The sequence below is a fragment of the Anser cygnoides genome, unplaced genomic scaffold (genome assembly GCF_040182565.1).
Source record: "Anser cygnoides isolate HZ-2024a breed goose unplaced genomic scaffold, Taihu_goose_T2T_genome scaffold_43_1, whole genome shotgun sequence".
NCBI classification, from domain to species: Eukaryota; Metazoa; Chordata; class Aves; order Anseriformes; family Anatidae; genus Anser; species Anser cygnoides.
The window spans coordinates 1443748-1467536 of record NW_027103067.1 but is presented as its reverse complement, the minus strand read 5'-3'; the positions used below and the strand labels follow the sequence as shown (position 1 = coordinate 1467536).

Sequence of the window (23789 nt, the reverse complement as noted above, 5' to 3'; positions counted from 1 at the left end):
CTTCAGCTCCCCCGGAAACCAGACCCCTCCCCCCCCAGCACAAAGGTTCCGCCCCGGAGGTTCTGCCCCTCCCGGTACCGGCGGCGAGGGAGGACGGTGAGGGGGGACGGGGGGGGGGGGGAAGGGGGGGGCAGGCGCATTGAAGAAAAGCCGTCGGTTTATTTCCTGTCGCTACAGAACCGGGACAGCCCGAGATACAAAACCGGGGGCGTCGCTCCACGTACAAAAGGGTCCCGCGGGGAGGAGGAGGGGGGGGGAGGGCAGCGTTCCCCCCCCCCGCCCCAAAACCGCGCGGTTTCTATGGAAATAAAAAAAATACAAAAGGGACGCGGCGAGGGAGGAGGGGGGGGGTCAGTCCTCGAGGACGATCGGCTCCGAGGTGCTGGCGGGGTGGGGGGGCGCGGGAGGCGCCAGGGCCCCCCCGGGCCGCAGGGGCAGCCCCAGCTTCACCTTGAGGGGCAGGTTGGGGCGGCGGGCGGCACGGCGCAGCTCCAGGTGGGTCAGCGCCTTCCGCAGGGCCCTGGGGGCGGGGGGGGGGGAAATGGGGTGAGAAAGTGTGTTTTTGTGTCTTGGGGGGGGGGGGAGCCCCCCCATGCTCCTCCGCACCCCCCCCCGGCCCTACCTGGTGTCCTTGGTGGCCACGAAGACGACGGGGTTCGGGGCGTCGGCGGGGTTCAGCTTCTGGCGCTTGCTGGCGGGGGGGGGCCCAGCCCGCAGCCCCCCCGCCAGGGGCCGCCCATTGGCCGAGAAGGGGACCCCCGAGGCCCCTACCTGCGGGGAGGGGGGGGGGGGGGGGGGGGGGGGGGAGCTCCCATCAGGCCCCGCCCACCCGCTTTGGCCTCAGCCAATCGCGAGCCGCCCTCCCTCTCCCGGCCTGCCCACCTGCAGAACATCAATCAACTCCAGGACCTGTCAATCACCCCCACGTGTCAATCACCCGCAGGCCACGCCTACTCCCGAGCACCCCCCATCATGCCCCACCCCCTTCCCACAGGCCCCACCCCCTGCCAATTACCCCAAGCCCCGCCCCCCAGCCCGGTTCCCGTAGCCCCACCCCTGTCAATCACGCCCAGGCCCCGCCCCCCTCAGGCCCCCCCCTCAGCCCCCCCTCAGGCCCCGCCCCCCTCGTCCTACCCGGGGGGGGCGGTGGCCCTCGGCGGCCCCCTCGTAGCCCCGCTTGCCCACGAGCCCCGCCAGCCCCCGGCTCTGGCTCAGCTGGTTGCGGTTGATGGGGGTCTTGGTGCCCCGCGGCGTCTTCGGCTTCAGGGGGGCCTGCGCCGCTGGGGGGAGAAGGGAAGGGGGGGTGGGGGGGGTCAGGGGGTACGGACCCCCCCCAAGGTCCCAGCCCCGCAGGACGCAGCCAGCCCCCTGCCCTACAGCCCCCCCCAAATCCTTCTGTAAGTCCCCAGGGCCTCCGGGCCAAGCCCCTAATCCCTCGGGGCACAAAAGGGGGCCCCCAAATCCCGCTCGGGGCACAAAAGGGGGCCCCCAAACCCCCTCCAAACCCCATGGGGCGTAGAAGGGGACCCCCCAAGCCCCCCCTCGGGGCACAGAAGGGGGCCCCAAAACTCCTCTAACCCCCTAAAAGCGCAGAAGAGGGCCCCAAAAATCCCATGGGGGGCAGAAGGGGGCCCCCCCAGCCTCCTTGGGGCACAGAAGGGGGCCCCCAAAAATCTCTCAGGACACGGAAGAGGGCCCCAAACCCTCTCCAAACCCCTCAGGGGACAGAAGGGGGCCCCAAAAACCCCCCTTGCGGCACAGAAAGGGGACCCCAAACCCCTCCAACCCCTCAGGACACCGAAGGGGACCCCCAAACCCCCCTCGGGGGACAGAAGGGGCCCCCAAACCCTCCTCGGGACACAGAAGGGGGCCCCCAAACCCCCCTCGGGGCACAGAAGGGGGCCCCAAAAATCCCTCAGGGCACAGAAGGGGACCCCCAAACCCCCCTCGGGACACAGAAGGGGGCCCCCCAACCCCCTCGGGACACAGAAGGGGGCCCCCAAAAATCCCTCGGGACACAGAAGGGGGCCCCCAAACCCCCCTCGGGACACAGAAGGGGGCCCCCAAACCCCCCTCGGGACACAGAAGGGGGCCCCAAAAATCCCTCGGGACACAGAAGGGGGCCCCCAAAAATCCCTCGGGACACAGAAGGGGGCCCCCAAACCCCCCTCGGGGGACAGAAGGGGCCCCCAAAAATCCCTCGGGGGACAGAAGGGGGCCCCCAAACCCCCCTCGGGACACAGAAGGGGCCCCCAAAAATCCCTCGGGACACAGAAGGGGACCCCCAAACCCCCCTCAGGGGACAGAAGGGGCCCCCAAAAATCCCTCGGGGGACAGAAGGGGACCCCCAAACCCCCCTCGGGGCACAGAAGGGGGCCCCAAACCCCCCTCGGGGCACAGAAAGGGGCCCCCACGCCCCCCCCAGCCGCTCACCCAGCTCCTTGACGATGGCGGCGAGGGGCAGCCGCGCCAGCGGGTGGATCTTGAGGGGCGCCTTGGCGGCCTTGGGGAGCCGGATGGAGCCTGGGGGGAGGCACGGGGAGGGGCGTGAACCCCAAAGACGGGGCGGCCCCCCCCCCCCCGCCCCCAAAACAACCCCACAACCCCCCCCGAAGCCTACACTCGGCCTTGATGGCGTTGGCGTTGATGGGGGCGTAGGGGCGGCGGGCGGCGCGGCGCGGCTGCAGGACGTCGCGGCAGAGGCGGCGCGCCAGGCGGGTGAGGCGGGTGGTCTGCAGCAGGAATGTCTGCCGGTTCTTGGCCAGCAGCTTGGCCCGGCTGGCGCTCGTGGTGTAGGGCGAGAGGCTCTGCGCCTCGGGGCGAGACAGGTGCCCGCGGGAGTGAGGCTCCTGGGGGGGGGGGGGGACGACAAACGGGGGTCAAACGGGGTTGGGGGGGGCGGCGGGAATCCCCCCGCAGCACCGGGTACCCCCCGCCGGGGCTCACCGAAGCGCTGCGCGCCGCCCCCCTCCAGCTGCGTCGGGGTCTTCAGCCCCCCGTACTTCTTCCAGTAGATCCAGCACGAGGCGCAGAGGCGGCACTGCATGTTGGGGGGGCCCCAGGCGTACCACTGGGCCGACTGGGTGGCTGGGGGGGGCGGAGGGGGGGGGAAAAAGCATGAAGAAACCCCCTCGGGCAGCAGGACCCCCCCCCTCAAGCTCTGCTGCTGGCCCCAAACCACCCCCAGCCCCCCAAGCCCTGCCCCACAGCCCCCCTGCTGCCCCCCCCAGCCCCAACACCCGCTCCAATCCCCCCTCCGAACCCTTCCGACCCCCCCGAAATCCCCCCCCCCCCCCAGGCCCAAACTGACTGTGGCAGCTCTCGCAGGTCAGCCCCTTCTGGAAGCCGGCCCCGTTCATGCCGGGTTTGGAGCCCACCGAGATGATCTGGTTGGGGTTCGGCTTCGTGCTGGGGGGGGGCGGGAGGTGAAAAGGGGGGGGGTCAGGGGGTGCCGGGGGGGCCTCTCCTCTTCCTCATGCCTTCAGAAAGGCCCCTGCCGCCCCCCCCCCAACTCACTAGGTGGGGATGTACACTTGCTTCAGTTTGCTGTCCGCCTCCGCCGCCTTCAGCCTCTTCTGTGAACAGATAAAGAATTAAAAACGCGGGGGGGGGGACGTGCAGTCGCCCCCCCAAAACCCCAGAGGCTGGCGGGGGGGGGCACGTCCTCACCTGCTGGATGTAGCGGTCGGTGGTCTTCCACATGTAGTAGAACTGCACGATGCTGGCCAAGGATTTCCACGGCAGCTGCGGGGAGAGGAACGGAGCGGGGTTTCGTGCCTGAGCGGGGCGGGGGGAAGCTCCCGGCCCTAAATCCGCCCCCCCAAACCGCCCCGGGGGGCCCTCCCGCGGCTCACGAAGTCCTGCCGGATGTCGTTGAAGTCCTTGCCGTACTTCTCGAGCGCCTCCTCGAAGAGCATGGCCTCGGAGGCCGACCACTCCTCCATCTCGTCGCGGCACAGCACCGGCCCCCCCCTGCGGCACCAGCGTCGACATGGCCTTGGCCAGGTCGTAGCCGTTGCGCTGCAGCGTGTCCATGGCGTGGAACTGGGGGGGGAAGGGGCACGAGAAATCACCGGGGAGCCCCCCAAAATCTTAAGGGGATCCCCCGGAGCCGGGGGGGGGGGGGAACGTGGGACCCCCCCCTCCCCGCGCCTCACCAGCGTGATGTCCCGCGAGGCCGCGGCCGCGCTCATGTGCAGGCTGGGCTGCCGGATGGAGCTGCTGCAGTCCAGGGCACGGGCGAAGGTCCCGACGGCCCTGGAAGGGGGTGGGGGAAATGGGGGGGGGTCAGCGGGGACCCCCCCCGTGCCCCCCCATCTCCCTGTGCCCCCCCCCATCTCCCTGTGCCCCCCCCATCTCCCTGTGCCCCCCCCCCTTTCCCCCGTCGGGGCCCCGCTCACCGCGCCACCACCAGGAACTGGTCGATCTGCCGGTCCGTCAGGGGGTTGTCGGGGTCCCACACCTTCATCTCCATCTTCTGCTGGTTCCTGTTGTCCGACTCGCCTTGGGGAAGGGCGGGAAGGTGTGTTTTTTTTTTGGGGGGGGGGCCGGGCGGGCAGAGAAGCCCCCCCCCAGGGCGTGGAGCCCCCCCACCTTCGGCCAGCCGGTCGGGATCTCCGCTTGGTACTTGCAGCCCACCCGGATCTCGCCCTGGTCGGCCAGGAGGGTTTTCTGGACGGGGTCGAAAACCAGCGAGTAGAAAAAACAGTCCTGGGGGGGGGGGGGCGTGGGGGGGGGCGGAGGGGGGTGAAAAAAAAGGCAGGGAGCTCAGCTGCGTGCTGGGGGCACGGTTTTAATCCCCCCCCTCTCCCCGCCCCGGGGACCGCGAAGGGCTCACCTCCTTCTCCAGGTACTGGCCCAGGATGTCGGTCTCGTTGAGCAGCGTCACGCTGCACTTCCCCCTGGGGGGGGAGCGGCACAAAAAGAAGGAGGAGTTAAAAAGGTGGGGGGGGGGCACGACCCCCCAGGCAGAGCAAAGGGCCCCCCCCCACCCCGGGAGCCCCCCCCGGCAGCCCCGCACCGTATGTGGGTGGCCGGCAGCGACTCGAACTGGCGGGAGAGGAAGAGCTCGCGGTGCTTCAGCTGGTGCCGCTGCTGCTCCGTCATGGGGGGCTGCTTCGACTCCTCCTCGAACTCGCCTCGGGGGGGGGGGAAAAAAGGGACGGGGGAGGTCAGAGCCCCCCCCCCCCACGCCCAATCCCCCCCCCAAGAACCAACCCGCCCCCCCCCCCAGGCAAAGCATTGTTCTCCCGGTGCCCCCTCCCTCGGATTTTGGCAGCCTCCGGGTCCCGGAGGGGGAATAAAAAAAAAGGGGGGGGGGGGGGGGGGCACAGCCCAGCTCGTTTCACGCAGCAAAACCCCCGGGGGGGGGACACAGATCCCCCGGCAGCCCCCCCAGGAGGGTTGGAGACCCCCCCCCGCCTGCCCCCCCCCTTTATTTCCCCCCCACCCCCCCCCCCACCATCAGGGCTCTGGGACGGGGAGCCAAGAGCAGCCCCCAGGGGGAGCAGCGAGGCGGGCTCTGCCCCCGCCGCCCCCCAGCCCCCAGGGGGGGGGCAAAAAAAAAAAAAGGGGGGGGGGGCAGAACCACGGCCTCCCCCCCCCCCCCCCGTGACCCCCCCCCCCCCCAAAAAAAAACTCACGGGCGTTGCTGTCGGCCAAGCTGTTGAGGCTGCTGGAGATGTCGCGGCGGCGGAAGAGGCACACCACCTTGGCCTCCACATTGCCGTTGGCAGTCTGGGGGGGGGGAAAAAAGGGGGGGGGGGGGGCGCACAAAATTAATTTAGGGACCCCCCCCCCACCCCGAAAAAAGAAGTACGGGGGGGGGGGGGGCGCTGGGGGGGGGGCTGCTGCTCGCCTTGTTGAGCTCCTCGATGCGGCGGACGAGGTAGGGGTTGCTGGAGGAGTTCTCGAAGTAGACGTAGTCTGGGGGGGGGGGACGGGGGGGGCAGTGAGGGGGGGGGCGCGAGGAGCCCCCCCCTCTTTGTTCTAAGTGACCCCCCCCCCACCTTTTAAGCACCCCCCCTTTTTTTTTCCCCCCTCGCACACAAGGGGGGGGGGGGGGGGGTCCCTTTGCAGCCCCTTCGCTGCTCGGGGGCACGGGGGGGGGGAGCTCCTGGGTGCCCCCCCCCAGCCGTGCCCTCCCCCAGGACACCCCCCCCCCCAAATCCCCTTTGCCCCCCCTCAAAAAAAAACAGGGCCCCCCCCGACCCCTTTTTGGGACCCCCCCCCTTTTTTAGGGCCCCCCCTTTCCCTTCTTGAGGCCCCCCCAGTTTTGGGGGACCCCCACCCCCCCCTTCCCTCCCTTTTTGGGACCCCATCCGTTTTTGGGGACCCCCCCCCATTTTGGGGACCCCTCCTCCCCTTCCTGGGGACCCCTCTTCCCCTTCTTAAGCCCCCCCCCCTTTTCCAGGACCCCTCTCCTTCTTAGGGGCTCCCCCCTTTTGCCCCCCCCTCCTTTTTTGGGACCCCCCCTCCCTCTTGCCCCCCCCCCCCATAAGGGGCCCCCCTTTTTGGGGATCTCCCCTCCCTGAGGACCCCCCCCTCCTTTTTGGGACCCCCCCCTCCTTCTTAGGGACCCCCCTTCTCCTTTTCGGGTCCCCCCCCCTTCGTGCCCCCCCCCCCTTCTTGGGGACCTCCCCCTCTCGTTTTCCCCCCCCCCCCCTTTCACGGAGCCCCCCCCTCCCCGAGGACCCCCCCCCCCCTTTTTGGGGACACCCCTTCCCGGGGACCCCCCCCTCCATTTTGGGGTGTCCCCCCCCTTTCTCAGAGCCCCCCCCTCCCCTTTCTGCCCCCCCCCGCTGTTGCCCCCTCCCCTTTTTACCCCCCCCAGCCCCCTCCCCCTCCCCCTCCCCCTCCCCCCCCGCTCCCCTCCCCTCCCCCCGGCCCCCCGGCCCCGGCCCCGGCCCCCCCCCCCGCCGCCCCCCCGGCCCGGCCCCGCCGCTCACCGCCGACGCGGTACATGTTGGCCGCCATGGCCGCTCGGCTCGGCCGCGCTACCCCCCGGGCCGGGCCCCGGCCGCGCTTCATCGCCTCCCGCTCCCCCGCCGCCTCCGCACCGGCACGAGCCCTTCGGGCGCCTCCGGAGCCGCTCGGCTCTTTCCGGAAGGCCTTCGGGGGTTTCCGGAGAGGCTCGGCTGCTTCCGGAGAGGCTTCGGGAGCTCGCGGAGAGGCTCGGCTGTTTTCGGCACGGCCTCGCTACGGCCTCGGGAGCTTCCGGAGACGCTCGGCTGCTTCCGGAACCGCTTCGCTACAGCCTCGGGAGCTTTCGGAAAGGCTCGGCTGTTTTCGGCACGGCCTCGCTACGGCCTCGGGAGTTTCCGGACACACTCGGCTCTTTTCGGAACGGCTCCGCTGCCGCCTCGGGAGCTTTCGGAGAGGCCTCGGAAATCTTCGGAGGGAGCTCGGGAAGAGTTCGGGAGCCTCCGGAGCGGTCTCGGCTCGCCTTCGGGTTCTTCCGGAAGGGGCTCGGTAAGTTCCGCCGGAGCCCCGAGCGCTTCCGGACCGCGGTTCGGGTATCTCCGGAACACCTTCGGGCCGCCTTCGGGCCTTTCCGGAACCGATCCCCCCCCCCCCGCCCCCCGAGCGCTTCCGGCACGGAGCCGTTCCATCTCCCGCCGCTTCCGGGAAACGGGCGGCCGCTTCCGGGCATGGACCGGAAGCGGGGCCCGGTAACGGCGGCAGGAAGCAGGCGGGGAGCCGGGCGCCTGCTCCAAGGCTTTATTTGAGGGGGGGGGGCGGGGCCCCCCCTGGTCCCGCGTCGGGGGGTAACGGGGGCGGCCCCGGGCCCGGCTCAGCGGGGCTCCGCGGCCCCCCCGGGGGGCTCGGGGCAGCGGGCGGGCACCGGGGGCCCCCCCAGCACCCGCCACTGGAAGACGCTGGTGTCCTTGCCCCCCAGCGACACCAGGTGCCCGTCGTCGTGGGTGAAGCGCACGTTGGTGACGTGGCTGCCGTGGCCCCCGTAGACGTGGCTCGGTGCCTGTGGGCCGGGAGGGGGGCGTGTGGGAGCGTGCACACGTGTGCGGGGGCGTGCGCGTGCACGTAGGAGCACGTGGGAGCGTGCACACGCATGTGAGAACGTGTGGAAGCGTGCACGTGCGCGTGGGAGCATGCACACGCGCATAGGAGCGTGCACACGCGCGTGGGAGCATGCACACGTGCATAGGAGCGTGCACACGCGCGTGGGAGCATGCACACGCGTGTGGGAGCGTGCACACAGATGCGGGAGCACGAACACACGTGTGGGAGCGTGTGCAGGGACGTACGAGCATGCACGCACATGCACGAGCATGCACACGTATGTGGGAGCGTGCACGTGGATGTAGGAGCGTGCACACACACGGAGGAGCGCGTGCATGCGCGTGAGCGTGCACACGCAGAGGGGGATGCCTACATACGCGTGCGCGCAAACGTATGAGCACGCGTAGGTGTCTATGAGCGTGCGTGCACACACACACATGTGGGTGCATGTGCACAGCCCGGCACACGCGTGTGCGCGCGCCACACAACCGGCCCGCTCCCTGGGGCGCACGCGCGCGTCCCCGTCTCGAGCACACCCCCAGCACCACCCTGCCCCCAAACCCACCCCTTCCCCGCCCCCCCGCCGCCCCTCCACGTGCACACACACACCCCCCCCCCCGCCCTTGCACACGCGTTGCACGCGCACTCACACCCCCCCCCCCCCCCACCTTGGGCCGGGCGCAGGGGTACTGGAAGAGGTGCACCTTGCAGAAGTCGTCGGCCACGGCCACCACGCGCTCGTGGTGCGAGCGGCACAGGGAGTTGATGTCGGTGCCGTCCGAGCCGTCGGGCCAGACACCTTGGGGGGGGGGGGGGGAGACAGCTAGGTGAGCCCCCCCTGCCCCCCCAAAATCCCCCGACCCCCCCCCCCGAAATCCCCTCACCGAAGACGTGGAAGCCCAGGACGCAGGTGTAGGACGCCCACTCGCGGTCCCGGCTCTCGAAGCGGTTCCGGAGGAGTTTGCAGCCCCCGGCGACGTCCCCTGCGGGGGGGGGGGGGGGGATAGGGTTGAGCGAGACCCCCCCCCCCCCGTGCCCCCCCTCCAATTTTTTTGCCCCCCCCCCACCCCGTTGCCTGCTTACAGTAGAGGATCTCGTAGTCCCCCGAGTTGGACATGACGAAGTGGCCGTCCTTGGACCAGTCCAAGTGGGTGATGAAGCTGGAGTGCCCCTGGGGGGGGGGCAGGAGGGGGCGTTGGGGACAGCAAAGTGGGGGGGGGAATCCGTTTCCCACCCCCCCCACGTAAAAAAAAAGCCCCCCCCCCTCACCGTGCAGCGCCCGAAGCGGGTGTACTTGCGGCCGCCCTCGGCGACGCTGTAGATGTAGATGACGTTGTCGTGGGAGCCGATGGCCAGGAAGGAGCCGTCTGCGGGGACCCCAACGGGGGTTTTTTAGGGCTGGGGGGGGGGCGTTTAGGGCTGGGGGGGGGGGCACACAGGGTGACCCCCCCCCCCCCCCCGAGGGATGGGGCCGGGGCTCACCGGGGGAGAAGCGCACCACCGAGAGCTGCTCGTTGCCGTCCGAGCCCCCGGCCAGCGGCTGCTGCGTCTCCGTGTCCAGCACCAGCCACCTGCGGGGGGGGGGGGGGGACACCACGGGCGGGGGGGGGGACACACGGGGTCGGGGGGGGGCTCCCCGTGCCTCGTCCCGTTCCCCCCCCCCCCCCCCAAAAAATCCCCGTCACTCACCGCCCCGTCAGCAGCCCCACGGCCACCACCTGGCCCCCGGGGTGGAAGTCGGCGCAGAGCCCCGTGTCCTGGGGGGGGGGGACACAGGACATCAGGGCCCTTTGTGGCCCCCCCCCCAGCCCCTATTTAACCCCCCCCCCGCCCCAAAAATTTACCTCCAAGGCCAGGCTCCAGGCCAGGGCGTGCTCGTGCCCGTCCCACAGGCAGAGCTGCCGGTCGTGGCCGCAGGTGAGGAAGAGGCAGCGCGAGGGGTGGGTGGCGAGGCCCCAAACCTCGTCTGTGTGCCCCTGGGGGGGGGGAACAACGCGGGGGGGGGTCACCGTGAGAGCTCCCGGAAGGAGGGAGACCCCCCCCCGGCTCCTGCCCCCCCCCCCCCGGGCCCACCTGCACGATGGGGGTGAAGCCGTCGGCCAGCGTGCCCCGCAGCAGCGCGTTGCGCGTGGTCCCCACCAGCAGCTCCTCGCCCGGCCCCTCGGCGATGGTGCGCACGGCGCCGAACCGCTCGGGGAGCTGGGGGGGGGACGGGGGGGGGACAGCGGGGAGGTCAGGAGGGGCCGGGATGGGATGGGGAGGACAGGAGGGGACGGGGTGGGACGGGGAGGGGGTGTGAGGGCGTCACCCCGAGCCCCCCCTTCCCAGTCCCGAACCGCTCCGGTGTCTGGGGGGGGGGGGGGGCGCGTCGCGGGGTCCCGGGGCAGGTTTCCGGGTCCCGAGGGTCCCGAGCCCCCCCCCCCCAACCTCGGCCTCCTGCAGCAGGGCGAGCGCGGGGCTCCAGCTCAGCACCCGCCGGTCCTTGCCGCCGCCGCTCAGCACCGTCCCGTCCCGCCGGCGGCACAGGGCGAAGACGCTGCCCTCGTGCGCCCGCGTCTGCTGCCCGATCTGGTACGTCTCTGCTGGGGGGGGGCGTGGGGGGGGGGGGTCAGCCTCGTGGAGCCCCCCCCCACAGCTCCCCCGTGCCCCCCCCGTGTCCTCCCCGACCCCAAACCTTTGCCTCCTTTCCCCGCCGGCCCGGCGGCGCGGGTCCAGGTCAGGATGTTGCCCTCGGAGTCGCCGGTCAGCACGTCGCCGGCGGCGTCGAAGACGAAGCACTGGATGAATTTGGGCTTCTTGTATTTCTGGGGGGGGGGGGGGCAGAAAAAGGGGACAAAAGGGAGCAGACGGTGGGGGGGATGCGAGCCTGCCCCCCCCCCCCCCAGCCCCCCAGCCCCCCCCGGGTGCCCCCCCTCACCCCAAAAATGCCCTGCTTCTTGGTGAGCGCGGCCCCGCTCCAGGTCCAAAAGTAGACGTGGGACTTGCCGCTGGTGATGATGCTGCCGCTGTCCTGCGGGTTGAACTCCACCGACAGCACCGACTCGTTGGTGCTCTGCGGGGTTTGGGGGGGGGGGGGGCTGTGAGGGTGCCCCTCGACGTCCTGACCCGGCTCCCCCCCCCCGGCCCCCCTCCTCACCTTGACTTCTGCCAGCTTGGTGCCGCGGGCGCAGTCCCACACCGACATCATGTGCTCGTTGGAGTCGTCCACCACGCAGAGGTGGGCGCCCTGGTCCTGGGGGGCGACGCGAGGGGTCGGGGGGACGGGGGGACGGGGGGGGGGGGGGGACGGGGGGACTGGGGGTGGAAGGACGGGGGGACAGGAGGACGGAGGGACGGGGGGACTGGAGGGTGGACAGGATGGGGGGACGGAGGGACGGAGGGATGGAGGGACAGAGGGACGGAGGGACAGGGGGACAGGGGGATGGGGGAATGGAGGGACAGGGAGGACGAGGACAAGGGTTGAAGGGCTGGGGGGACAGGGGGATGAGGATGGGGGGATGAGGGACGGGGGGACAGGGGGACGGGGGAATGGAAGGACAGAGGGACAGGGAGGTGGGAGGGACAGGGGGACGAGGATGGGGGGACAGAAGGACAAGGGGGCAGTACGGGGACCGAAGGGGCAAGGACTGGGAGGCAGCGGGATTGAGGGACAGAAAGACAGGGGGATGAGGGGACAGGGGGACAGAAGGACGGGGACAGAAGGACGGGGGAAAGGGGGACAGAAGGACGGGGACAGAAGGACGGGGGGCCAGGGGGCTGCGCACTCACGGCCGTGGAGAAGGCGAGGGAGCCCACGCCGCGCTCGAAGCTGCCGAGGCCGATCTGCTGCAGCGTCAGCAGCGTGGCCGAGTCCCAGATGTGCACCACGGGCTGCAGCGGCTGCGGGGACCGGGGCACGGTTGTGGGGGGGATAAAAAGGTGGGGGGGGGGGAGAAGGAAACGGGGACGGGCACGGGGTCCCGGGGCTGGGGACACGCGTAGCCCCAGCCCCGTTACCTTGCCGTCCTTGTCGACGCCGGCCGCCTGCCCCGTGGCGACGCGGAGGCGGTCGGGGTGCACGGCCAGGCTGTGGGGAAGCGGGGCGGTGAGGGGGGGTGGGGGGGGGGGATTAAGGGGATGGGGACCCCCGCCTCCCCCGCGCCCGGGGCTTCACCAGCGCACGCAGTCGCTGTGGCGCAGGTAGTGGCGCTGGCGGCGGTGGGGGACGTGCAGCAGGACGACGACGCAGGCGATGAAGTAAACCAGCTCGCCCGACGCCAGCACGTGGAGGTTGGAGCGGCTGTCCCGGCCCCGGTACCCGTAGCTGGAGCCGAGTTAAGGGGGGCGACGGGGATGGGACCCCCCCCCCCACACTGCCCCCAGAGGGGGACCCTCAGGTGGGGACGGGATGGGGACGGGGAGGGAATGGAGGACCCCGAAAGGGGATGGGGACAAGCAGAAGGGGTTGGGGACAAGGACGGGATGGGGACGGGGACGGGATGGGGACGGAGATGGGATGGGGACGGAGATGGGATGGGGACGGGGACGGGATGGGGACGGGGACAGGATGGGGACCCCCCCCAAAAGGGCCCGGGGACAACGAGGTGGGGTTGGGGATGGGCAGAGTGGGGATGGGGACGGCCAGGGAGGCACAGGAACGACCAGAAGGGGTTGGGGACAAGGACAGGGTGGGGACAGGGACCCCCAGAAAGGAATGGGGACGGGGTGGGGGTCCCCAGGTGGGGTCAGGGACCTCCAGCCAGGCACGGGGACCCGGAGGAGGAGGACGGAGACCTGCAGAGGGAGACAGGGACGCGGACAGGGACCCCCGGGTAGGGTCGGGGACCCCCGGATAGGGTCGGGGACCCCCTGTGTGGGGTCGGGGACCCCCCAGCGGGGTGCCCCTCCCCAGGTAGGATACACCCAGTCGAGCTGCAGGCGCTCGGGGGCAGCTCGGCGCGCAGCCCCACGTAGGGGCCCAGCCCCGAGGGCACGTACATGGTGATGGGGCGGCCCCGCAGGAACATCTTCACCGACACCCCCTCTGTGGGGCAGGACGCCGGGGGTCAGCCTCCCCCCAGCCCACCCCCACCGCGTCCCCCAGCCCTGCCCCACAGCTGGCAGGAGGGGGGGGGGCACGGATGGATGCCCCCCGGCCTCACCCAGGTTGTAGTTCGCACGGCGTGACCCTGGGGGGGGGGAAAGAGGGTTACGGCCCCAAAATAAAAACCCCAAAACCCCCAAATTTTGTGTCTGTTCCCCCCCCCCCTCAGCACCCACCTGGGCTCATGACGGGCTCCTTGGGGCGGCTGCGAGGGAGAGGCAGCGTCAACGGGGGGGGGGGGTTTGGGGGTGGGGGGGGGCGTGGAGGTGTGGGGTGGAGGAGGGGGTGCGGGGGGAGTTTAGAGGTGCGGGGGGGGGGGGTTGGGGATATGGGGGGGGAGCTGCAGGAGGGGATGTGGGAGGTGCACGGGTTTAGGGGTGCGGGGGGGGCGCAGTGCGGGGTTCTGGGTGTGCAGGGGGGCTCAGGGGGGAAATGGGGGTGTGGGGAGGGATGTGAAGGCGCGGGGGGGGGGGTGAGAGGGTGGAGGGGGGGGTCGGGGTGCAGGGGGCCCCCCACCTCTCGGGGCTCCCCACGGGCAGCAAGAGGTTGGCGGACGAGGCCGCTTTCCTACTCAGGCGGCGCCGGGGGCTGGAGCTGCCGGAGGAGGAGCTGTGCCTGCGCAGGCTGGGGTCCGGGGGGGGGGGGGGACGTGGGGTGGGGGGGGGGGTGGGGGGGGGGACACGGGACGACACGGGGGAAAATGGGGACACGGGGGGGGGAAACGGGGACGTCGGGTGACACAGGGATGCGGGGGGACACAGGACAGAGGGGGGCAAGGGGAGGGGGGGACACACCATCAGCGAGGGGTCGAACCCCCAATTTCCTCCCCCTCCCCAAATCCCCCCTCCCAACCCCTGAATTCCAGCCCCGATGCCCCCCCCAGCCCCCAGCCCTTCCTCCCCCCCCCCCCGCAGCCCTGAGCCCCCCTCCCCGCAGCCCCCTCCGGCCCCCCATCCTCACAGCTCTTTGCGGGCACCCTGGGGGGCCGGGCTGGGGGCTGCCGGGGGATTCGGGGGCCGGTGGCTCCGGGGAGGCCGGGGACGGCGCCGGGGGGCAAGGGGGGACCCCGGGGGGGGCGGCTCTTGGGGTCCCCCCCGGTCCCCGCCGCCTCCAGGCGCCACGGGGGACCCCTCATCCGTCTGCGTCCCCACGCTGACGCCATGGGGGCGGCAAGGGGGGGCCGGGGGGGCCCGGCGGCGGCCGGCGGCATGAAGGGCTCTGGGATGGCACCGTTGGCTGTGGGGTCGAGGAGGGGGGGGAAAGGGGTCAGAGTTTGGGACCCCCCCAACGCAGCCCCCTGCAGACCCCCAGGGGGTCCAGAGGGGACGTGGGTGCTGCGGGGGGCGGGGGGGGGGGTCATACCCAAGTGCTGGGGGTGTACTGTGTACCGGGGGGTCCCGGGTGCCGGGGGGTCCCGGGGGGGTCTCACCGTGGGGCAGGTGCCGCAGCAGGCGGGGCAGGTGCTGCTCGTAGAGGCCGAGGCGCCGCAGCGCGTCCCCCAGCGCCGCCTTCACCAGCGCCAGCTCCTCCTCGAGCCGCCGCAGCCGGGGCTCCAGGGGGCCGGGGGGCCGGGGGGGCCGGGTCACCTGGGGGGGGGGGACGGGGACACGGGGTGAGACAGCACCCAAAATTTGGGGGGGGGGGGCTTCCTTCCTCCCCCCCCCCACCGTGGTATCCTATGGGCCCAGGTGTGGCAGCACCCCAGGTGCGCAGCGTGCCCCCCCCCCAGGTACCTGGGTGCTCCCTAAATATGTGCCCCCCCCAATAGTGCCCCCCCCCCCATAGTGCCCCCCCCCTCAGGTGTGCCCCCTCCCCCAGGTGCCCCCCCCCCAGAAGCCCCCCCCTCCCACCTCCCTTAGGGCCCCAGGCCCAGCCGAGCCCCCGCGGCTCATTAGCAGCAGCGCTAACGAGGGCGGCTGACACATTTTATGCGGGGGGGGGTTGAAACCTTTCCTGGGCCCTGTGCTGGTGCCCCCCCCCACACAGAGTGCCCCCCCCCCTTTCCCACCGCCCCCCCTCACCACGCTCCGGCTCGGGCTCCATGGCGGCCGCCGGGCCCACGCCAGGCCTCGGCCGCGGCCTGCGGCTCCTCCGCCGGCCCAGGAAGCGCCGTGGCGGCGCCGAGTCATTTCCCCTCCGCCGCCGGGGCCAGATCCTGCCCCCCCCAAAAAAAACCTCGTGGGCGGCAGCGGGGGGGGGGGCACACCCACTTTCCCCCCCCCCCAGCCCCAAAAACCCGGATCCCCCGGAGCCGCCCCGACGCGGGGCTGAAGACCCCCGTGTGCCCCCCCCCCCCCCTCATCTTTTTGGGGTGTTTTTTTTTTTTTTGGGGGGGGGGGGAATGGTGGTGATAGCACAGGGTGCCCCCCCCCCCCCGTTAGGTTTCGGGATGATTCGGGGGGGGGGGCCGCGTCCCGGCACCCCGAACCCACAACAAAGGGCACCGGCGGCCCCGATTCATCCCGAAAGCGAAACGGGGCCCGCCTCGGGGCGCTGCCGCCCCCCCCCCCCCCGATAAACCCCCGCTTTTGGGATCCCCCCCCTCACCCCCCTCAGTGCCCCCCGAACCCCCAGACCCCAGCACCCAGGGGCTGCCCCCCCCCCCAGCTTTGGGATCGCAGCCTGCGGCCTCCAGGGGTTGCCCCCACGCGGGGTTTTGGGGGCCTGGGGGCTGCACCCCCGGGGGTGTTTTTTTTGGGGGGGGGGGGGCCAGGACCCATTTTTACCCTCCCCGGAGGGTGGGGGGGGGGGGGGTGGGGGGGGCCGCATCCTGCACAGTCATAGCACAAGCGGGGCTGGGGCTGAGCCTCCGGGAAGGGCCCGTGCTCAGCGGGAGGGGGACGGGGCCCGGCTGCAGGTAGGGTCCCCATAATGGGGGGACAACATTTGGGGGGGGGGGACACGACATTTGGGGGGGGGGGGACACGACATTTGGGGGGGGGGCCACACGATGCAGGGGGACCCAAGGGTGCCCCTTGGGGACAGCGACGGGGGAGGGCGCAGGGGGGTTGTGGGGGGGCGCAACGGGGTTTGGGGGGGCGTGGCGCAGCGGGGTTTTAGGGTGGCGCGGGGGGTTTTGGGGTGGAGCAGGGGGATTTGGGGATGCTTGGCGCCCCGCCCCGGGGGGGGTCCGCCCCCCGCCCCCCCCCCCCAGCACCCCGGATGCCGGGGGCTGACACCTGCTTCCCGCCCGCAGCGGGGCCGGAAACCGGGGCGCGGGGCGGGGGTCCCCCCCCCCCCATCGCCCCCCCCCCCCACCCCCACCCCAAAAGTCCCCCCACCCCCCCGGCACCCCACACGCACCCCACAGCCCCATGGAGCCGGGCCCCTACGCGCCCCCCGTTCCCCTGCCCCGCCGTGGGGCAGCCCCACTGGGAGCCCCCCCGAGCCCCCCTGCCGGGCCCTGGGCCCCCCCTGGACCCCTTTGCCCAAGCTTTCGGGGGGCGGCTGCCGGGGAGGCCTGGGGGCGCGACCCCCGCGGGGGGGGGGGCGGAGGTGGGCCCCCCCTCCCTACCTGCCCCTGCCCTTCGGGGGGGCCCCCCTCGAGGAGCCCCCCCGCCTGTCTCTACCAGGACCTGCAGCCCCCCTCCTGCGCCCCCGGATCCTTCCAGGGCCCAGGTGAGTGCGGGGGCGCGTTTTAATAAGGGGGGGGGTCTTTTAAAAGGGGGGGGGTCTTTTAATAAGGGGGGGTATTTTTTTTTGGGGGGGGGGGGGCTGACCCTGACCCTATTCTTGCAGCCCTGCAGGGACTGGGGGCGACGGCTTTGGCAGCCTCGTGGGACCCCCGGCCTGGGCTCCCGACGGGGCGCGATGCCCCCAGGTGAGGCTGGGTCCCTTGGGGGGGGGGGGGGCACCCACAGAACCCCCCCCCCAAAAATCTCACCCACGCCCCCCCCCCCAACAGGACCCCGACCGCTACCCCTTCGCCGCCTTCACCCCCTGGCCGGGGGCGGCGTTGGGGGCTGCGAGCTGGGCCCCCCCTGGGCAGGGGGCACGGCCCCCGGAGGTGAGAGCAGCTGGGGGGGGGGGCACACAATGGGGGGGCACAATGGGGGGGGGGGATAATGGGGGGGGGGGGAGCCACGGGCCGCCCTCATGACCCCTCTCTCCCCCCCCAGGTCCCCCCAGGGCCCCCCCCCCCAAGGGGCCGCCCCCCCCTTACCGGAGCCGCCTCGGTCTCGGGGGGGCCCCCCGGTACCGGCCCCCCCCCATGCTGGACCCGGGGCGCTTGGGGCCGGGGCTTTTGGGGGGCTGAGCTCCGGGGGGGGGGGACAGCCCTCCCGGCTCCCCCGACCCGCTGCGCCTCAAAGCTCCGTGAGTGGGGGAAATGGGGGGGGGGGGATTTGGGGGGGGGGTATTTTGGGGGGGGGGGGGCACCGTGACTCCTTTTTGTGCCCCCCCCCCAGGCAGATCAACGTGGGCTCCGGTTTCCAGGCGGCCGTGCCGGAGGCGGGGGCTGCGCCCGGACCCCCCGGGGGGCAACGCTGGCCTGGAGCCCCTGGCCCGGGCTGGAGGGGGACCCCGCGACCCAGCGGCAAGGTGAGGCCCCCCCCCACCCCAAAATTTGGGGGGGGGGGGGGTCTTCGGGGGGGAGGGGCAGCATCCTGATTGTGCCCCCCCCCCAGTGGAGATGCTGCTGGCCCTGGCCTGCTCCAGCGCCGTGCCGGGGGGGCACCAACACCGAGCTGGCCCTGCACTGCCTGGCCCGTGCCCGCGGCAGCCTGACGGTAAGGTGGGAAGGGGGGGGGGTCGGGGGGTGGCCCCCCTAAAAAAAAAACCCCCAACCTTGCCCCAAATCTCTCTGCGCCCCCCCAAAAAACCAAGGGAGCCCTGGAGCTGCTGCTGCTGGGGACACCGGCCTGGCCTGAGGCGCACCCGTTGGCCGGGTACCACTACGCTGGTGAGGGGGGGCTTCGGGGGGGGGTCCGGGCTTGTGCCCCCCAGCACCCCCACCGAGCCCCCCCGCAGGCAGCGACGCCTGGAGCCCCCGCGAGCGGCGCCTCTTCGCCCAGGCGCTGGCGCGGCACGGGAAGGACTTCGCGCGCATCCAGCGGGCGGTGAGGCTGTGCCCCCCCCCCCCCCCCCCAAAAAAAAAACCCTGCAATTGCCTGGGGGCGCCCCAAAAATGCCTGCCCCCCCCCCCCCAGGTACCCTCCAAGCGGACGACGCAGTGCGTGGAGTTCTACTACCTGCACAAAGCGCGGCTGGGGAGGGTGCGCAGGCAGGTACGGGGGGGGGGCGGTTTGGGGACCCCCAACCACGGGGGGGGGGGGGGGGGCTCTGGGGACCCCCCCGTAGCACCGGGGCGGGGTCGGGACCCCCCTCCTGCCTCCCTGTTTCCCAGGCGCCACCCGAAGCCCTCGGTGCCCGCTTCCCCTGCAAGCTCTGCGGCAAGTACGTGGGGGGCCCAAAAGGGAGGGGGGGGCAGAAAAGGGACTGGGGGGCCCAAAAGGGGTCTGGGGGGGCCCAAAAGGGGTCTGGGGGGGCCCAAAAGGGGTCTGGGGGGTGCGCAGACCCCCCCCGTCTCCCTCACTGGCCCCGTTTCCCCCAGGATCTTCCCCAAAATCAAGAGCCGCAACGCCCACATGAAGATCCACCGGCAGCAGGAGGGCTGGGGGGGGGCCCCCCCTTCCTGCCCCCGCCCTGGGCTCCTGCCCTGGGGGGCCGCTTGCTGCAGCCCCCCCCCACCCCGCCGCGAGCCCCCCGCCCTGGGGGGGGTCCCGGGTGCGCCGGGCCCCCCTGGACACGGACAAGGCTGGAGGAGAAGAGTTTATTGCAGAGGAGCCGCGGGGGCGCTGGGGGGCCCCATGTGAATGGGGGGGGGCACCCCGTGTGATGGGGGGGGGCAATTTGAAGCCCCCATAAATAAAAGCCGGGTGGCCCCGCATCCAACGCGCCCCCGCTTGTAGGGACCCTTGGGGGGGGGGGGCGGCGTCCCCACATCTGGCGCATCCCTGGCGGGGCCCCAGCTGCCGAGGGGGGTCCCCAGATTGGAGGGGGGTCCCCAAATTGGAGGGGGGTCCCCAAATTGGAGGGGGGTCCCCAAAGTGGGGGGGGGGTCCCTCACACCTCGATGCGGGGGTCGGAGCCGCGGCCCTGGCGCTGCAGCTGCTCCTCCTGGCGCAGTTTGGGCTTCTCCGTGCGCGTGTGCCACACCAGCACCTGGGGGGGGGCACAGAAACACCCCCGTCAGCCAGCGGGGGGGGGGGCTCGGGACCCCCACCCCGTGCCCCTATGGGACCCCGGGACCCCCTCCGGGAGGTTCGGGACCCCTGGGACCCTCCCACCCGCATCCGCTTGGAGACCCCAGGCTCCCCGGACCCCCCCAGCCCTACGAGACCCCAGGCTCCCCCCCCCAGGAGGCTCAGGTGCCCCAGGACCCCCCACCCCACTCCCCTGCGGGTCCTTCAGGCTCCCAGGACCCCCAGGAGGCTCAGGATGCCCAGGACCCCCCAGGATCCCCAGGACCCCCCACCCACCCACCCACCCCTATGTGACCTCTGGCCCACCCTGGCCTGCACCCCTTTGGGACCCACCCCGGGACCCCCCCAGGACCCCCCCCAGGACCCCCAGGCTCCCCAGACCCCCCACCCCCACCCCTACGGGTCCTTCAGGCTCCCCAGGACCCCTCCGGGGGCTCAGGACCCCCCCCCAGGAGGCTCAGGATGCCCAGGACCCCCAGGGAGCTCCCCAGGACCCCCCAGGGGGGCTCAGGATGCCCAGGACCCCCCCCCACCCCTATGTGACCTCTGGCCCACCCTGGCCTGCACCCCTTTGGGACCCCCCGCCCAGGACCCCCCGGGCTCCCCAGGCCCCCCCACCCCACACCCCTACGGGTCCTTCAGGCTCCCCAGGACCCCCCGGGGGCTCAGGACCCCCCCAGGAGGCTCAGGATGCCCAGGACCCCCCAGAGAGCTCCCCAGGACCCCCCAGGGGGCTCAGGATGCCCAGGACCCCCCCCCCACCCCTATGTGACCTCTGGCCTACCCTGTCCTGCACCCCTTTGGGACCCCCTTTGGGACCCCCACCCAGGACCCCCCAGGGGGCTCAGGATCCCAGGACCCCCCCAAGAAGCTCGGGACCCCCCCAGGAGGCTCAGGACCCCCCCCCACCCCTATGTGACCTCTTGTGACCTCTGGCCCACCCTGGCCTGCACCCCTTTGGGACCCCCCCGGGATCCCCCACCCCTACAGGTCCTTCAGGCTCCCCAGGACCCCCCCAGGAGGCTCAGGATCCCCAGGACCCCCCAGGAGGCTCAGGACCCCCCCCCCCACCCCTACGCGACCTCTGGCCCACCCTACTCTGTCCTGCACCCCTTTAGGACCCCCCTCCCCCAGGTCCCCCCCTGGGCTCCCCGGCCCCCCCCCCCCCAGCCCCCACCTGGGTGCAGTTGTCGGCCTTGGGCTCGAGCTGGGCGGGGGTGACGAGCCCCCCAGGAGGCTGCTCTCCAGGTACCCCCGCTCGGCGGCGGGGTCGAAGCGGGCGCCGGGGCGGGCGAGGAGCAGGGGCAGCGCCACGGCGAAGCCGGCCATGTCCAGCGGGAAGGGGCGCTCGGGCTTCCAGGCCGTGTGGAAGCCCACCACGCGCCCCCGCCACCAGCGGCCGCTCGAAGCGCAGCCCCCACCAGCCCCACCGGCCAGACGGCCACGCGGCGGGTGCTGCGCATCTGGGGGGGGGGGGACGGGGGGGTTAGGGGGGGTATAAAAGAGGGGAAGGGGGAAATAGGGGGCTGGGGGGGGTTAGAAGGGGAGGTGGGGGGATAAAGGGGGAAAAGGGGGGGCTGGGGGGGGTAGAAGGGGACTTGGGGGGGATAAAGGGGGGGGAAACGGGGGGCTGGGGGGGGTAGAAGGGGACTTGGGGGGGTAGAAGGGGGAAACGGGGGGCTGGGGGGGTAGAAGGGGATTTGGGGGGATAAAGGAGGGAAAAAGGGGGGATAAAGGGGGAAACAGGGGACGGGGGGTAGAAGGAGATTTGGGGGTAGAAGGGGATGTGGGGGGATAAAGGGGGAAACGGGGCTGGGGGGGAACAGGGGGCTGGGGGGGGGGGTAGAAGGGGATTTGGGGGGATAAAGGGGGGAAAAAGGGGGGATAAAGGGGGGAAACAGGGGGCTGGGGGGGGGAAACGGGGCTGGGGGGTAGAAGGGGATTTGGGGGGATAAAGGGGGGAAATGGGGGGCTGGGGGGTAGAAGGGGATTTGGGGGGATAAAGGGGGGAAACAAAGGGCTGGGGGGGAAACGGGGCTTGGGGGGGTAGAAGGGGATTTGGGGGGTAGAAGGGGATTTGGGGGTAGAAGGGGGGAAACAGGGGGCTGGGGGGGTAGAAGGGGATTTGGGGGGATAAAGGGGGAAAAAGGGGGGATAAAGGGGGGAAACAAGGGGCTGGGGGGAAACAGGGGCTAGGGGGGGGAAGAAGGGGATTTGGGGGGATAAAGGGGGGAAACAGGGGGCTGGGGGGGGAAACAGGGGACTTGGGGGGTAGAAGGGGAGTTTGGGGGGATGGGGGGGGGGGATAAAGGGGGGAAACAGGGGATGGGGGGGGGGGATAAAGGGGGAAACAAGGGGCTGGGGGGAGTAAAGGGGGAAATAAAGGTCTGGGGGGGTAAAGGGGGGGGAAGGGGGGGCTGGAGGGGGGAATGGGGCAGAAACGGGGGGCTGGGGGGGTAAAGGGGGGAGTGGGGGGCTTGGAGGGGGTAAAGGGAGGGAAATGGGGGGGAATGGGGGGAATAAGGAGCTCTGGGGTGGAATTCAGGGGAAAACGTGGGGGGGCTGAGGGGGGAACAGAGAAGTAGAGGAAATGTGGGGCTGGGGGGGGGGGGGGCAGAAACGGGGCTGCGGGGGGGCAGAAACGGGGCTGCGGGGGGGCAGCAGGGTTCCCCTGAGGCCGTTTGGGGCAGCTCAGAGGGACCTGAGCAGCGAGAGGGGACTTGGGGGTGGGTGGGGGTGGGGGGTATCTGGGCGAATTTGGGGTGGGGGGGGGGGGCTGAGAAACCTCGGGGGGGTCCGGGGGGGGGTCCGGGGGGGCAGCAGGGTTCTCCTGAGGCCCTTTGGGGCAGCTCAAAGGGACCTGAGCAGCGAGAGGGGACTTGGGGGTGGGGGGGGGGGGGGGTGTCTGGGCGAATTTGGGGTGGGGGGGGGGCTAAGAAACCTCAGGGGGTCCGGGGGGGTCCGCACCTCCTCGAAGAGCCGCAGGCTGTAGGTGTTGTCGTCGTCGGCGAAGTAGACGACGGCGCGCTCGCCGGGCGCCCGCGTGTCCCGCAGCCACTGCAGGGCCCGGTTGCGCTGCTCGACCCCGCGGGGCCGCAGCCAGGAGGGGTCCCCGGGGCGGCGGCGGCGCTCGGGGGGGGTGGGGGCGTGCAGGTGGGTGAAGGGCACCCCGCTGGCCGCCAGCAGCCCCCACCAGCGCCGTGGGGGCGGCCGCGTCCTCCACCACCACCCAGTGCAGCGCCCGCACGTGCAGGAGGGTCTGGGACAGGCGGACCAGCTCCGCCTTCTGCACCGGCCTGCGGGGGGGGGGGGGGGTTAATTTTGGGGGGGGGGGGCAAGGAAACGGCGGGGGGGGTCAGGGAAATAACGGGGGGAGGGAGAAAAATAATAGGGGGGGGATAGGGAGAGTAGGGGGGGGATATGTAGGAAGGGGGGGGAACGGCACGGGAAGGGAATAAAATGTCGTGGGGGGGAATAAATAGCACGGGGGGTAAAAATATAATGGGAGGGGGGAATATAATGGGGGGGAGAATAAAGATCGTGGGGGGAAATAAATAGAAAAGGGGGGGAAACAGCACGGGAAGGGGATAAAACGTCCCAGAGGAGGGAGAAAATGTAACGGGGGGGGGGAATAAAATGTCCGGGGGGGGGGGGGCAAATAAACGCCCCGGGCTCTCACCTGGCGTAGGTGGGGGTCACCACGTAGATGGTCGGCAGCGGCGCCCCCCGGCTCGGTGCCCCCCGCCGCAGCTGGGCCTGGAGCTGGGCCAGGCGCTGCTCAGCGCCCCGCAGCAGCCGGGAGCAGTCACAGGGCTGCCCTGGGGGGGGGAATTAACCGGGGGGGGGAATTAAATGAGGGGGGAGGTCAGCAGAGCTCTGTGCCCCCCCCCCCCCCCGGCCCCTCACCGAGCTGCAGCAGGGCGCAGAGCAGCCCCAGCAGCGACACCACGAAGTAGACGAGGAAGACGTGCCTCAGCCTCAGCATGGCCAGGGGGGGGCGGGGGGGCCTGGGGGGGCAACGGGGTGGGGGGGGGGTGAGGGGGGGGACCTGGGGGGAGGGCGGTGGGGGTCCGGCCCCGCAGCCCCCAGTTCCTCCCAGTCCCCCCCAGCTGCGCAGAAAGATCCACCGGGGTCAGCACCAGCCCCCATCCATACCAGTTCCCTCCCAGTACGTCCCAGTTCCTCCCAGTACGTCCCAGTCCCTCCCATTATGTCCCCAGTATGTCCCAGCCCCTCCCAGTATGGCCCAAGCTCCCCCCAGCCCCCTCCCAGTATATCATAGAAAGCCCCAGTGCAGCCAGCACCAGCCTCCGCTGTATGGCCCAGTGCCCCCAGTCCATTCCAGTCCCCCCCAGTCCCCCCCCAGTACACCCCAGCCCGCCCAGTCCCCCCATTATGGCCACAGTCCACCCCAATCCATCCCAGTTCCCCCCAGAAAGCCCCAGTACAGCCAACATCAGCCCCCCGTATGTCCCAGTACCCCC

General features: G+C 71.8%; 4 protein-coding genes and 1 long non-coding RNA gene across 5 annotated transcripts; 2 read left to right on the top strand and 3 right to left on the bottom strand.

Annotated features, from left to right (window-relative positions):
* Positions 1-139: 139 nt before the first annotated feature.
* On the bottom strand, positions 140-6975 carry LOC125181581 (metastasis-associated protein MTA2-like). The gene is given in 21 exon segments (XM_066989168.1): positions 140-520; positions 623-771; positions 1135-1280; positions 2434-2523; positions 2621-2849; positions 2947-2967; positions 2969-3087; positions 3311-3408; positions 3517-3575; positions 3670-3744; positions 3855-3971; positions 3973-4044; positions 4158-4257; positions 4401-4503; positions 4594-4614; positions 4617-4710; positions 4838-4901; positions 5021-5138; positions 5643-5736; positions 5858-5925; positions 6948-6975. Coding segments are annotated over 21 exon segments (2034 nt in total). The 3' UTR covers positions 140-351.
* A 730-nt stretch (positions 6976-7705) lies between these two features.
* Positions 7706-15260, bottom strand: LOC136789198 (echinoderm microtubule-associated protein-like 3). The gene is given in 24 exon segments (XM_066989166.1): positions 7706-7978; positions 8688-8818; positions 8904-9002; positions 9103-9190; positions 9289-9386; positions 9502-9590; positions 9709-9776; positions 9864-9995; positions 10093-10218; positions 10447-10601; positions 10694-10823; positions 10937-11071; positions 11156-11251; positions 11788-11898; positions 12016-12085; positions 12173-12322; positions 12920-12941; positions 12944-13042; positions 13161-13187; positions 13279-13307; positions 13619-13726; positions 14063-14338; positions 14532-14688; positions 15124-15260. Coding segments are annotated over 24 exon segments (2604 nt in total). The 5' UTR covers positions 15146-15260; the 3' UTR covers positions 7706-7792.
* A 1382-nt stretch (positions 15261-16642) lies between these two features.
* Positions 16643-17113, top strand: LOC136789236 (uncharacterized). Its single transcript, XR_010828077.1, has 3 exons — positions 16643-16720; positions 16841-16922; positions 17007-17113. It is a non-coding gene; the product is annotated as an uncharacterized lncRNA (long non-coding RNA).
* Positions 17114-17197: 84 nt separating this feature from the next.
* Positions 17198-18942, top strand: LOC136789233 (zinc finger protein 541-like). The gene is made up of 8 exons (XM_066989211.1): positions 17198-17220; positions 17509-17641; positions 17728-17829; positions 17927-18002; positions 18071-18159; positions 18250-18327; positions 18447-18496; positions 18654-18942. The coding sequence occupies exons 1-8, from the start codon at positions 17198-17200 to the stop codon at positions 18913-18915; spliced, it is 813 nt and encodes a 270-aa protein (XP_066845312.1). The 3' UTR covers positions 18916-18942.
* Positions 18943-19129: 187 nt separating this feature from the next.
* On the bottom strand, positions 19130-23317 carry LOC136789200 (galactosylgalactosylxylosylprotein 3-beta-glucuronosyltransferase 3-like). Its single transcript, XM_066989169.1, is given in 9 exon segments — positions 19130-19264; positions 20483-20532; positions 20535-20692; positions 20694-20723; positions 20725-20768; positions 22273-22495; positions 22497-22601; positions 22985-23123; positions 23212-23317. Coding segments are annotated over 9 exon segments (927 nt in total). The 5' UTR covers positions 23291-23317; the 3' UTR covers positions 19130-19165.
* Positions 23318-23789: the final 472 nt, after the last annotated feature.